A 13,663-nucleotide genomic window follows, 5' to 3' on the forward strand; every position below is an offset into this window, starting at 1 on the left:
GCTGGATCTTTAAGAAGAAGCAGGATGAGCAAGGTAAACTAATACGATATAAAGCGAGATTAGTAGCGCAAGGTTTCACGCAACGATATGGCCTGGACTACGACGAGGTATTCGCCCCAGTCGCGAAGCAAGTGACGCTTCGTACATTGCTGACCATCGCTGGACGAGATGAGATGCAGGTCAGGCACGTTGACGTGAAAACTGCATATTTGAATGGCGATCTCAAGGAGACCATTTATATGCGGGTACCACCCGGACTACGAGTTGAAAAAGGACAGGTGTGTCGTTTGCGTAAGAGCCTATATGGTTTGAAGCAATCAGCCAGGGTTTGGAACCAAAAGCTGAATAATGTTATGAAGCGACTGGGATTCCGGCAGGCGGATGCTGACCCGTGCTTATATGTGCGGAAGACGAGCGGCGGCACAGTGTATATCCTGGTGTATGTGGATGATATGCTAATCGCTACATCACGTGATGAAGACTACGAAGGAGTTGTGAAGGCTTTAGCTAGCGAGTTCCAGATTACAACACTTGGTGAAGTGAAACATTTTTTGGGAATAAGAGTGACGCGGAAGAACAACGCCTACTGCTTGGACCAAAAGGCTTATATCGACAAGTTGGTTGCACAGTTCGGACTTGCGGATGCTAAGGGATCAAGGATTCCTATGGACGTCGGATACCTACAGCAAAAGGAGGAGCTGGAGAGTCTACCGAACAATGAGAAGTTCCAGAGCCTCGTCGGTGGTTTGCTGTATCTATCAGTAAATACCCGGCCAGACATCGCTATTAGTACATCCATTCTTGGAAGGCAGATAAGCAAGCCAACGAATGCGGATTGGACGGAAGCAAAACGGGTTCTGCGCTACCTGAAGTCTACGAGTGATTTGAAGTTGGAATTGGCTGTAAACAGACAAGAACTTCGAGGATACGCGGACGCAGACTGGGCCGGAAATGTGAAGGACCGAAAATCGAATTCGGGCTATCTGTTTCAACTGGGTGGTGGCCCGATTTCATGGTGTGCCAGAAAGCAATCGTGTGTGGCACTTTCATCGACGGAAGCGGAGTACATTTCGTTAGCTGAAAGTTGTCGGGAGCTGCTTTGGCTGAAAAAGCTATTGAAGGACTTCGGGGAGCCTGTACAGGAACCAGTACAGATCTTCGAAGACAACCAAAGTTGCATCAAGATGTTGGAGCAGAATGCAGGACTGAAGCGTTCGAAGCACGTGGACACCAAATACCACTTCGTGAAGGATTTGGCTGAAAACGACAACGTAAATGTAACTTATTGCCCATCGGCGGATATGTTGGCGGACATTTTTACGAAACCGCTGAACAGGGTAAAATTGGAGGACATACGCGAGAGGATTGGATTGCGATCTCTGCGCGATGAGGAGGAGTGATGGCAGCCCTGCGTCATTCAGCATCGCGCGCCAATTGAGTGTAAAAGGAGCTGACTGAATGAAGCTCAAAAGTGAATGGAAAGAAGGAAATGAATAAAGCTCATTCAAGTGTTTTGCCTCGACCTGTAAAGACGTGTTTTACTGTTCTCTCTGCTAATTTACCCCTCCAATAGGTAAATGATTGATTATTTAAAAAAAACGTGGTTTTAATTATGTAGTTATTGTTTTAGATCCAAAAACATGTTCAAAAATTTTTGACGGAGGCAAATGCAGAAGTGAAATTTAATCCAATAATTTGTCTATCGGGACCCAGTGGCAAGATTCGCTTTGAACAATTTCGTTTTTTTCTTTATTCAATTATGTTATTATTCAAGTTTATGTGTCAGCAAAATAATAAATTTATAATTTATGAACCAACAATAACCATTTTATTTATAAACATATTATTAACTGCATATGCCGTGTCAATCCAAATTATTTGTCGTCTTTTGAAACAAATTATTATTTCACATATTATTTACAAACAAGCCTCACTTGTTTGTATTGGTAAGTCAAATGCAATCTTATCGCTTTCCCTGTCTGTAAAAATTAAGTGTTCTTCATATAATTTCTGTCATTGGTCCTTAAGAAGCGCTCTATATGAACTGCATATGACATGTAATGAGCTTTTCCGTCCCGAGGTGAATGGTATATGAAAATCCAATAGTGCCAAATTATATGCGTTGAACAACCAAATCGGCTAAGTGAAAGAAAGTTACACTAGGAAACAGGGTTTTATACAATTCTGCTCTTCTTAACAAGTACAGTTTTTAATAAAAATGAATGTTTTGTAACAAATTTGCGTATTTTCATGGATATTCAACTTTTTTTGTTCCACTTATTTATATCTACTTATCAAAATCTATGCGCAGAATGTATTAAATAGACTAGAATGTATTGAAAAGATAAGATCACTCATACTCTTAAAATTTGCGCAATTTTTTGAAAAAAAAATGGTGTTTAAAACGGATTTTAAATAAGATGGTTTAATTTAATTTAATGAATTCTCTAAATGGTCGAAGTGTCTTTGTTTCAATTTTGTCGACTAGTGTTATACTTACTTTAAATACATCGTTAACGCTTTGTCGTACTCCTTATCGTGAGAATACAGTATAGCAAGAGCTTCCAGCAGTATATTTGCGTCCTTTTTGTTAAAATGATCGTTGATTGCATTGATCACCGCCTTAGTGTTGTACAGTCCCGGTTGCCACTCTTTGACCAGATGCAGAAACCCTTCAGGATCCAGCTGAAGGTACTCATACAGAACCATTTCGTACACGTGCGGATTCAGCTTGCACTCAGCCGACCGTGGAATGTAGTTACTGACCGAACGGAGCTGTTTCACTTTGACGAATTTGTACACCTCTTCCTCCCACAGCTGTTTGTCGTTCTGGAAGGCACGCAGACATAATTTGGCCGCTTCGTCGAACTGTTGCAACGACAGTAGATGGTCCAGGTACAGCCGAGCGACCGTGACCAACGAGTACTTGCCGCCATTTTTCGCAATCACCTCCATGGCTTGTTCGAACTTCCTGGAAAAGAATGGAGAAGCGAATGTTATGTTCGTATGATTTTTTAAATTATTCACATTAAAATTCGACTAATGAAAATCAGTTATAGTTATACCCCCACGTGGAACGGTATTTGGTAACGCGTAGATAACGTACAAGTAGCATATGTGATTTTAGCTTATTAGCCTTATATAGTTTCCAACACGATGTCTTACGGCCACAATAGGACGTGCCTTATGGAGCAGTCTGCTAAATTTACGACGATCACTCTTAGCTGCAAAGAAACACTGCAGGGCACCACAAGTCAAGAGTCAAGCACAACTTGGCAAGGCAGATGCCAAAAAGCCAATAAGTCCAGCCATAATTGGCAATGCGATACGTCGCCGTCTTTCAGAGCTGGCACAAGCCAAGTTACGCAATTAAGAGGATATGGTAACAGTGGAGTGGCCAATCCAAGTCTAAGGCCAAGAAAAAAGTGCCCCGAGATGGTTCGACCCGGATAGCGCTTGCACAAGAACCAGGGTTGTGTAAAGCAATAGCAACCCGTGGGGTTGTGCGACTTTTTTTTTCGAAAGTCGTATCCCAACGCTAGGTTCTGGAATACCCTGTTTCCCCGAATAGCCCATTTTCCCGATAAGTTTTTGGCGTTCATAAGTGTCATCACATTTAACATTTCAAGATAGTGAACGAACCATTTGGCAGTACTTCCAAGTTCCATTATCCTAAGATTTTTTTGTAAATATGTGTTAAGTCGAGATTGGCCGAAGAGGGTGTTTTATGTATTTTGGACAGTGCGTTACGCGTATACAATTTGTCCACTTCCATTTGATTTTGCCGTAAATGGCCAAATTATATACGCATAACAGTCTGTTCAAAATACCTTGATCACCCTACCTCCTTTTTCAATCGTTTATCGTTTTTTCTAGTTCATCCCACTGCCACTGAGGAAGACTATTCTTGCACCCTTCGAAACTGCACCACATTTCGAGAAAATGGGTCATTCGTGGAACAGACATTCGAGGAAATGACGTTCGGTCGGGGAGACAACAATCGTGGAAAATTAGTACAATCGGCCCGTGGATAAGAGTAGGAGAAACAAGAAATTCGAAAGTCAAGACTAAATCGAAACCAGCGACTAAAGAACCTCAAGGCTTTGAAACAGGGAAACAGTTCTTAGGCGAGACTCCTCAGGTGTAGGCTTACCAGAAGAATATTTCATAAAGGAGGACATTTTGCTTTACCGGGTTAGAAAAAGAAGGTAATTTCAAAAATTTGCAATACCAGAAAAAAAAACTGATTTTTTGAAAACAAAAAAGAAAGTGAAAGAGAATGTTAAAAAAAAAAAATGATAAAATAATCATTTGTTCGAGAAACAACAAAAATCCATCAAAAAAGTTTGATGGAAGCAAAAAACGTGTTTCTGCAACATCTCATGAATGATGAAAACCCATTTGAATAAATATAATCAAACAAACCTCAGTTTTCAATTTTCCTTTTTGATACAAAACTTAAATTAAGGTGAAGATGAATCGAAGCCAAACCTCAAATTTTCAAGAACATGTATCTGGTGAACCGAACACCCGTTTGAGCTGAAAACTTAATCGATTGGTCACCACCAGCGAGCGACCAATCGATTAAGTTTTCAGCTCAAACGGTTTGAGGTTTGGCTTCGATTTATCTTCACCTTAAGGGCAACCATAGTTTTTTTTAAGAATTTAGATCTTTTTTTACATGTTTGTAATTCATTTAATAACATCATTTACCTTTCCAAAAAATATAATTTTTATCTAGTTTTGTTAAATAAATGGATTTGTTATACATTCGAGACTTAAGATTTATTTGTTACACAATAACGTTTTGAAAAGAAGAAGTTGGATGAAGGGTTTGGCCTCTGTGGAAAGGCATTCAAATCATCCAAAACTATTTTTCTTCTCGCCAAAATTTTTGTTATATGAATAAATGGACCCGTGTTATTCATTTTCTAATTAATTTTTAAGATGCAATAATAGGTTATCACAGTGTATATCAATAGTATAGGCAGAGAAGACGTCGCGTTTTTCTACTCTGGCTATTTTTCATAGTAAAGCGTCCCAAGTCACGCAAAAATCGTCATTTCTTCGCCGTGGATGTAATTTATTGTATTGCAAATATAGTGATTGTTGGTTTTATCACCAAAGTGGTACAGTTTGGTCCTTTCTGGCCGCCAGAATCGGTTCCACTTGGACTGCATCAAGTGTACGATCGGCGACCACAATAACCGCGTGGTGAAGCTACCAGTAGTAGTGCTATTTAGAACCATCCAAGCAGACAATCCCAAAAAGAACATTGTACACTGGTACTAGTGAAGATCAATAGATCAACAGTGTGTGTTGTTCCCGTTCTCTCAGTGAGTGACCAGCTTGCACAGTAGCACGTGCTTATAGTAACGAAAAGAGAGATCAAAACAAATAAGATCCAACTCGTGATCATCTATCCATTCGCCTTGGGGTAGGTAGCAGGTGACTGCTATCATCGCCGTTTGTCGGCCTATTGCGAATGGAAGATCATGCCAATAGTGAGTAGGTAAAAACACCCACTATGACCTCCCCCACTGGGGGCGATCCGGGAGGGTCGTTGGGCCCAAGATTGCCTCTTTTCATGGACCCACAGAATGAATTTGGCAGGTTGACAATACTGCAAATGACCGGAATTGATGGTGTGAATTTGCCTGTGGACCCGTATCTTATCGGGAAAAGTATCGAATCGGTGGTTGGGGATTCTGCTATCGAATCTGCATCAAGTGAGCAAACAAAACGGTACACTATTCGGATTCGCAACCCTGTGCATGTTGAAAAGCTTATCAAAATGACCAAGCTCATAGATGGTACGCCAATTTCTATCACTCCGCATCCGACCCTCAACATCAGTAAATGTGTAATTTCCTCGTATGACACTATCTGCTACACAGAGGAAGAGCTGTTGGAAAATCTAGGGCCACAAAACGTGATGAAGGTACAAAGGATTACCAGAATGCAAAATGGCAATCGTGTTAACACCCCAGCAATAATATTAACATTCAACCAAACAACCTATCCGGGACACGTAAAAGTTGGGCTGCTACGAATCGCTACCCGCCCCTTTTACCCCAACCCGCTTTTATGCTACAATTGCTTCAATTATGGTCATTCGAAAGTACGTTGCTCTGCTGCTAAACGCTGTCACAACTGTTCCGCTGAATTCCACGATGAGAATTGTCAAGAATCTCCCGTCTGCTGCAACTGCAAAGGAGACCACCGCTCCACAAGTCGAACGTGTCCAATCTACCAGAAAGAAGTCGCCGTAGTCAAGCTCAAGGTGGACGACAACTTAACGTACCATGAAGCAAGAAGAAGAGTTGCAGAGGGTAATTTGACCTATGCACAAGCCGCTGCCCAAACCCGATTGGATACCTCCAAAATAGAAGCTTTGATGGAAGAAAACAAGAAAAAAGATGAAATCATCAACAAGCTTATCGCGGATAACAAAAAGAAGGACGATACCATTCTCAAGCTCCTCGAGGACGTTAATCAGAAGAACCAACAATTGGAAAGCTTGGTGCACAAAGTTGACTCTCTGCAATCCAGCCTAGCTGCTCTGTCCAGCACCATTCAGTCAGCGCCTGAAACATCACCTCAATCAGAGAAGTGCCCTCAACGTCAAGTAAAAGTCATTACCATAACTGACAAAGCGAAAGGAATCACGAAGCGCAGACTGCAGGTAGAAGATAACCTTTTGCGTCGATCAAAGCGTCTTCAGAACGCCTCACCAGAAAGCAGAAGTCCACTTGCAAAAGCTGCAAAGTCAGCTACATCGGACACCGACTTGGACCCAATAATCGAATATGATGAAGAAGTGGTGGATAACTCTGATGACGAGACCCTATCTGTACACCCCAATTAACCATCTAACAATGTCAGTAATTTCCAACAAATCATGTAAATTTACACGACCCATCAATGACCCCACAACCGATAACAGAAACAACCCCAATACATCGATCATCAACAACTCCGGTAGGTTTGGGAGCGGGGAAAGTGAAGTACCCCTCTCACTCCCACAAGCGGGAGCGCAGCTGAGTGGAGGATCTGTCCGGGACGTTATACCCCAACCCGTAGACGGAGAATCCCTCTGTGCGGCCTATGAAGTCGATGGAAAAGTAAATGAAAGAAACCCATACAGCACCTCTACGACTCCATCAACGAACCACAAGGAATCTACAAGCCCAGATATCAACAACCTCAACGCTTCCATGGGTTTGGATAACCCTAGGCCTTTCCCTACACCAACCCTGACCGGGGATGTACCACAACCCTGTGATGAGCCCCCGGCGGCAGTTGGTGTGGGGGGCCTGTTATCTCAGGCAAGTACCTCCGTAAATTTAGCAAAATCGCCACACACATACCCGCTCAACATTTCAGCTGCACCTTGCCATCAAGGATACAATCTGAAAGCAACTACGCCCTCTACTAATCTGCCGCTCCCACCATCAGTTTTATCCGACGCTGAAGCCTACGATCGATTGTACCATCGTCAACAAGCACCCTCAACAAGTACCCAACGTAGCGCATCCACATGTTCTTCGGATAATTGCACTCTAACGAAGAATATAAAAATATATCGAATTGCCTCACAATGCTCGGATATCAACAACCTCAGCGCTTCCATGGGTTTGGATAACCCTAGGCCTTTCCCTGCACCAACCCTGACCGGGGATGTACCACAACCCTGTGATGAGCCCCCGGCGGCAGTTGGTGTGGGGGGCCTGTTATCTCAGGCAAGTACCTCCGTAAATTTAGCAAAATCGCCACACACATACCCGCTCAACATTTCAGCTGCACCTTGCCTGCAAGGATACAATCGGAAAGCAGCCCCGCCCGCTACTAAAATGCCACCTCCACCATCGGTTTTATCCGACGCCGAAGCCTACGATCGATTGTACCATCGCCAACAAGCAACCTCAAGTAGTAGACAAAGAACAACGATACCAACAGCCATTCTACAAGATGACAATGGAAATCAACCATCTACCCCGCCAAACTTAGCCAGTACTCAACGTAGCGCATCTCCATGCTCTTCAGAGAATCGCTCCCTTACGAATCATTGTAAAAAATACCGGATTGCTTTACAATGGAACATGAACGGTCTGTTCAACAATATGAGCGACCTTCAACTGCTAACGCGCGATAATCCTCCTCAGACTCTTGCACTCCAAGAAGTCCACTGTCGTGATTCAAAGGGTCTCGACCGGATTCTTTCTGGTCAATACCAATGGTATGTCAAATCGGGTTCAACACGATTTCAAAACGTCGGAATCACAGTTCTTAGAGCCCTTCCCCATACTCAAGTACAATTGAACACATCCCTGACAGCCCTTGCTGTTAAGATCGACCTTCCATTCCAGCACACCATTGTATCCTTATACCTCCCTCAGAATGGAATCGGTAACTTAGAAAATGCCCTACAAAATCTGATTGGACAATTAGAAAAGCCGTACATAATACTGGGAGACCTAAACAGTCATCACTACGCGTGGGGTTCGACAAAAACCGACAAAAGAGGTACCGCCATCCTTAATGTCGCGGAGGAGAATGATCTCATTGTACTCAATGATGGAAGTCCGACCTTCTTGCGTGGCTCATGCACATCTTGCATAGATGTGTCATTAGTATCCAGCGAAATAATCAGTCTTCTTAAATGGAATATCCACGCTGATCCAATGGGCAGCGACCACTATCCGATTGAAATCCAAAGTAATGACTCTCCACCGGAAACGACTAGAAGACCCAGATGGCGTCTTGAAGAGGCCAATTGGGACGGTTTCGAACAAGACATTATATCTTCAATCAATCCGGAATACATATATTCTCCTGAAAGCCTGTGTGAACTCATTTACGACGCTGCTAAAGCCAATATACCAAGAACGAGCAGTAAGCCAGGCCCAAAAGCCTTATATTGGTGGAACGATGACACACAAGCGGCGGTGAAAGCTCGTAGGAAGGCGCTCAGAAAATTTAAACGTACCCCAAAAACTCACCCGGACTGGAAAGCAGTCCACGAAAATTATCAACGGCTAAGAAATCAGTGCAGAGACGTCATTCGTAGAGCTAAATGCGAGTCTTGGGAAGCATTTCTCGACGGTTTCGACAGCAGCCAATCTACCACCGAAATGTGGCGACGAGTTAACGCATTAAGCGGAAAAAGAAGAGCACAAGGTATTGGTATCCTTCAAAACGGAGTCGTCTCACGAGATCCAATATTCGTTTCCAATGCTTTGGGAGAATACTTCTCAAAACTTTCTTCACATGAAGCATACAGTCGTAGTTTTATAACTGCACAAACAAAAGCACACTGTACATCCACCAGTATATCAGTACAAGATGATGTAGACGATTGTGACTTCAACAAACCCTTCACAATCTCAGAACTACTTTACGCACTGGATTCTGCTAGAGGAAAATCTGCAGGCCCAGACGACGTCAGCTATCCTCTCTTCAGACATCTTCCACTACCAGTTAAGTGTTCTCTCCTGGAAAGTATTAACCAGATGTGGTCCAACGGTACTTTCCCAAAAAAATGGCAGCACAGTTTAGTCGTCCCGATACCCAAGAAAAAAATTGGATCGACTGACCCTCGTGATTATCGCCCCATAGCACTTACAAACTGTGCCTCGAAAATTATGGAGCGCATGGTGAACAGGCGCCTCACTACCGTTCTCCAAGAACGTAACCTTTTAGATCAACGGCAACATGCTTTCTTAAAGGGTAGAGGAACCGGATCTTATCTCGCAGCACTGGGCCAAACAATCGATGATGCTCTGACAAACGATTTACACGTTGACATAGCGGCCTTAGATCTATCGAAGGCCTATAACAGAGTCTGGCGACCCGGAGTTCTACGGCAGCTTATCAACTGGGGTTTTATTGGTAATATGGGGAAATTTATCCAAGGTTTTTTGCAAGATAGAACATTCCAAGTGATGATAGGGAACACACGCTCCAGGACCTTCCAAGAAGAGACCGGAGTACCGCAAGGCTCTGTGTTAGCGGTAACCTTGTTTCTGGTATCAATGAACTCCGTATTCGACAATCTACCAAAGGGCATTTTCATATACATCTATGCTGATGATATTATTATTGTTGTGGTTGGCAAGAAACCAAAGTTAATTCGACGAAAGCTACAGGCAGCTGTAAGAGCTGTTGCTAAATGGGCGGAAAATATTGGTTTCAGCATGGCAGCTGAAAAATGTTCGATCTCACACTGTTGTACGTTAAGACATCACCCATGGAATAACCCGGTTACGGTCGCAGGAATGCCAATCTCTTTCAAAAAAGAACTTCGAATCCTCGGAGTGACAGTTGACCGCAAATGTAACTTCCGAAGTCACTTCAATCTCGTCAAGAAGGAAACTGAATGCAGAATTCGATTAATTAAAGCGATTAGTGGAAGACATAAAACCAATAACCGTAAATCATTGCAGACTGTCGGCCGCAGTATTGTGGTCAGTAAACTACTTTACGGATTAGAAATCATAATACGTGCCTACAGAGAAATGATAGTAGCTTTTAGTCCTGTCTACAACAAGGTAATACGAATCACCTCAGGATTACTTCCCAGTTCTCCTAGCCTTGCAACATGTGTAGAAGCCGGAGTACTCCCGTTTCCTTTCGTACTAACGATCGCAGCAGCATCCAGAACCGTAAGTTATTAGGAGAAAACATATGGTGACTGTACCAACATTTTCATCCTAGAAAAAGCCAAAAGCCTTGTCAGGGAGTATGCAGCCATGGATTTCCCTCCGGTAGCACAAGTCTATCGGGTCGGAGATCGCCGATGGAACAAACCAGGACCCAAGATCGATTGGACAATTAAGCACGCAGTTCGCGCAGGGGATTCTTCAACCAAAATATCTGCTGAACTCAATAGCCTGCTCAGCAACAAGTATAGCATGCATGTGAAAATATTCACGGACGGCTCTCGAGCAAAGGAAACCGTAGGAGTTGGTGTCTATAGTTCAACGTTTCAAATCGCACGGCGAGTTCCCAACGAATTCACCGTATTTTCTGCAGAGGCTGCTGCTATATACCTCGCTATCAGAAACATTGAAGACCCCAATGCACAGACGATCATTTTATCGGACTCAGCCAGCGTCTTGTCGTCTTTGGAGAACCCTAGACAGAAGCATCCACTGATACAGTTAATCGAAGCACGGATTCCCGCAAATACTACGCTCTGTTGGATACCAGGGCATTGTGGCATAAAAGGCAACGAAGAAGCAGATCGGCTAGCATGCCAAGGGAGACGTTCAGTAATGTGGAACCTTCAAACACCTGGGCATGATATACGTAGCGCGATTACACGTGGTGCTCATCGTACGTGGTATCTACAGTGGCTTTCAAACCGTGACATTTTCCTCAGGAAGATCAAAACCGACATTGGACAGTGGAAAGACCGCAAGGATCGCAAAGAACAAAAAATAATATCTCGCCTGAGAGTGGGGCACACCAGAATAACCCATTCGCATTACATTTCTGCAAATCCAAAACCAACCTGTACCATCTGTTCAACACCTTTAACCGTGGAACATATCTTAGTCAACTGCCCCCAATATGAAGCAACAAGAGTCAATTTGAACCTTCATACAAGTATACGCAATATCCTCCAGAACGACCCAGTTGAAGAAATTAAACTCATAAACTTTCTGAAAGATAGTAACTTATATTCTAGCATTTAATTACAATATCTTTATAATAACCTTAAATTGTTATATACTCCTTGTATTTAGTCTGTTTTTTTTTCTATTTCAAACGAGGTGAACCAGCCTTAGGCACTGAAAACCTCTATAATAAAGCAATAAAAAAAAAAAAAAAAAAAAAAGGTTATCACACATCATGGAAACAGTTGCTGTTGACAGAACATTTGGTTGCGGCTTATTTTTCAAAAGTTGTCAAACCAAAAATTCGTGTGTTCTTCTGAATTCAAATCACATATAAAGAGCAACCTCAAAGTTCCAGCCAAAAATATTAAGAATCCGTCATTGATTTCGGATTTTTTAAAAGCAGTTTTATTGTTCAAAATCAAAAAAAATAACAGGAAAATGTGTTCACTGTATTCTATTCTGCAGCGACAACACAGTGAACACATTTTCAACGAATAATTTTCACTTTTGAACAAAAAAAAACTGCTTTTGAAGGTTCGATGATCACGATGATTACGATGACGGAGCGTTGATCGTTAAAGGTGAATTTTCAAGTTATAAAATATGACCACTGACAAACAGACGTATCATTTGGAACAAAGTTCTTCAAAACCCATAGCCCAGTTCACTCCATCATCATATGGTGCGGATTAGACTGGCCCTTAAACAAAAAAGTTGTAAAATTCAACGGGGCACCCCCTAGATATGTGCCTTAGAGTAAGAAAAAAGCTCTCTCAAAATTTCAACTCATTTGGTTGCTCCCCCAGCTGGCGCATTCAATTCAATGTTTGTATGGAATATTCGTCTCAAATATATTGAAAATTGACCCTATGTCACTGTTTCGTGTCGTACACTAGTTAATCGCGTTCAATTGAGCCCAGAATGAAAAATTCACTAGTTGATATGCTAATGAACATAGTTGCCGAAGGTTGTATCTGGATTTAAGCTCATTTTCATTAAGCTTTCAGTTGTTGAAAGTTAGGCTTAGATCAGCATTCCCGTATAATCACACACGTGCATGCACCTTGTGCCGCAGCTCGCCCAGCGTCATAGGTGGCTATGATGCGCTTAGTGGCTACCACCCAGCTAAGTTGAAGGAATACTAAGCAATATTGCAAATCTACTTCAGATAGTTAAAACACCAACTTTATCAATTTTAATCATCATACAACCTTCTACAATATTGTTCGCTATAGTATCAAGTAGTGTTTTTGACATTCTGGGTTCAATTGAACGCGATCAAAAATTTTTCTGGCTCAAACAGTAGATGATGTGCTGTTTCCTATATATTGGAGCTGAAAATCCCATATTAACTTCAAATCAATTGCGCCAGCTCATGGAACGACCAAATGAGCTGAAACTTTCAGGAAGTCTTCCTCTAACCCTAAAAAATAATCCTGGTGGGTGCCCCGTGGAATTATACAACTTTATTTTTCTTCCATACTAAGGTGGGCCAGTCTAGTGCGGATGTTGCACGAGTTATTATGGATCCGACAGAAATAATGACAAACATTTTTTTCAAATATATTTTTTCTCAATCAATCTCCATGCGAATTATTAGAGGTGCTTATCAAAGAATTTATCAAAAATTTATTAGTTAAAAATTTCTAGGTTTTATTTTTTTACATAGAAAAAAAAACGTTCATTATGTTTAACTTTTTCTCAATTGTGATTAGGGGGAGATCCCCCAGTGCCGGACAGCACCCAATACCGGACAAAGTCGAAACATTGAGAAATCATGGTCCAATCAAGATGGTGTATTAGGAGAAAAGGAAGCATTTATGTAGAATAATGTTTGCGTAGAATAACACATCCTTGAAATATGCATGCCTTTTTAAAAAAATTGGAAACTTTAAAAAACTTTAAAAAATTGACGTATTTTCTTAATTTTGAGCCTATTTAGTAATTATTTTGAATATGAAAAAAATACTCTGGATCCCACAAGCATGATCCAACATAATCCTAATATGATAGTATGAATGTATTTTGTACCATAATTG

General features: G+C 41.9%; 1 protein-coding gene across 1 annotated transcript in view; it reads right to left on the reverse strand.

Annotated features, from left to right (window-relative positions):
• Nucleotides 1-13,663, reverse strand: part of LOC5568842 (vacuolar protein sorting-associated protein 41 homolog) — a 126,619-nt gene that overhangs the window by 34,429 nt on the left and 78,527 nt on the right. The window contains exon 8 of the mRNA XM_021839598.1: nt 2,501-2,971. Coding sequence (XP_021695290.1) covers nt 2,501-2,971 — 471 coding nt within the window. The remainder of the gene's footprint in view (nt 1-2,500; nt 2,972-13,663) is intronic.

The sequence above is a fragment of the Aedes aegypti genome, chromosome 2 (assembly GCF_002204515.2).
Source record: "Aedes aegypti strain LVP_AGWG chromosome 2, AaegL5.0 Primary Assembly, whole genome shotgun sequence".
NCBI lineage: Eukaryota > Metazoa > Arthropoda > Insecta > Diptera > Culicidae > Aedes > Aedes aegypti.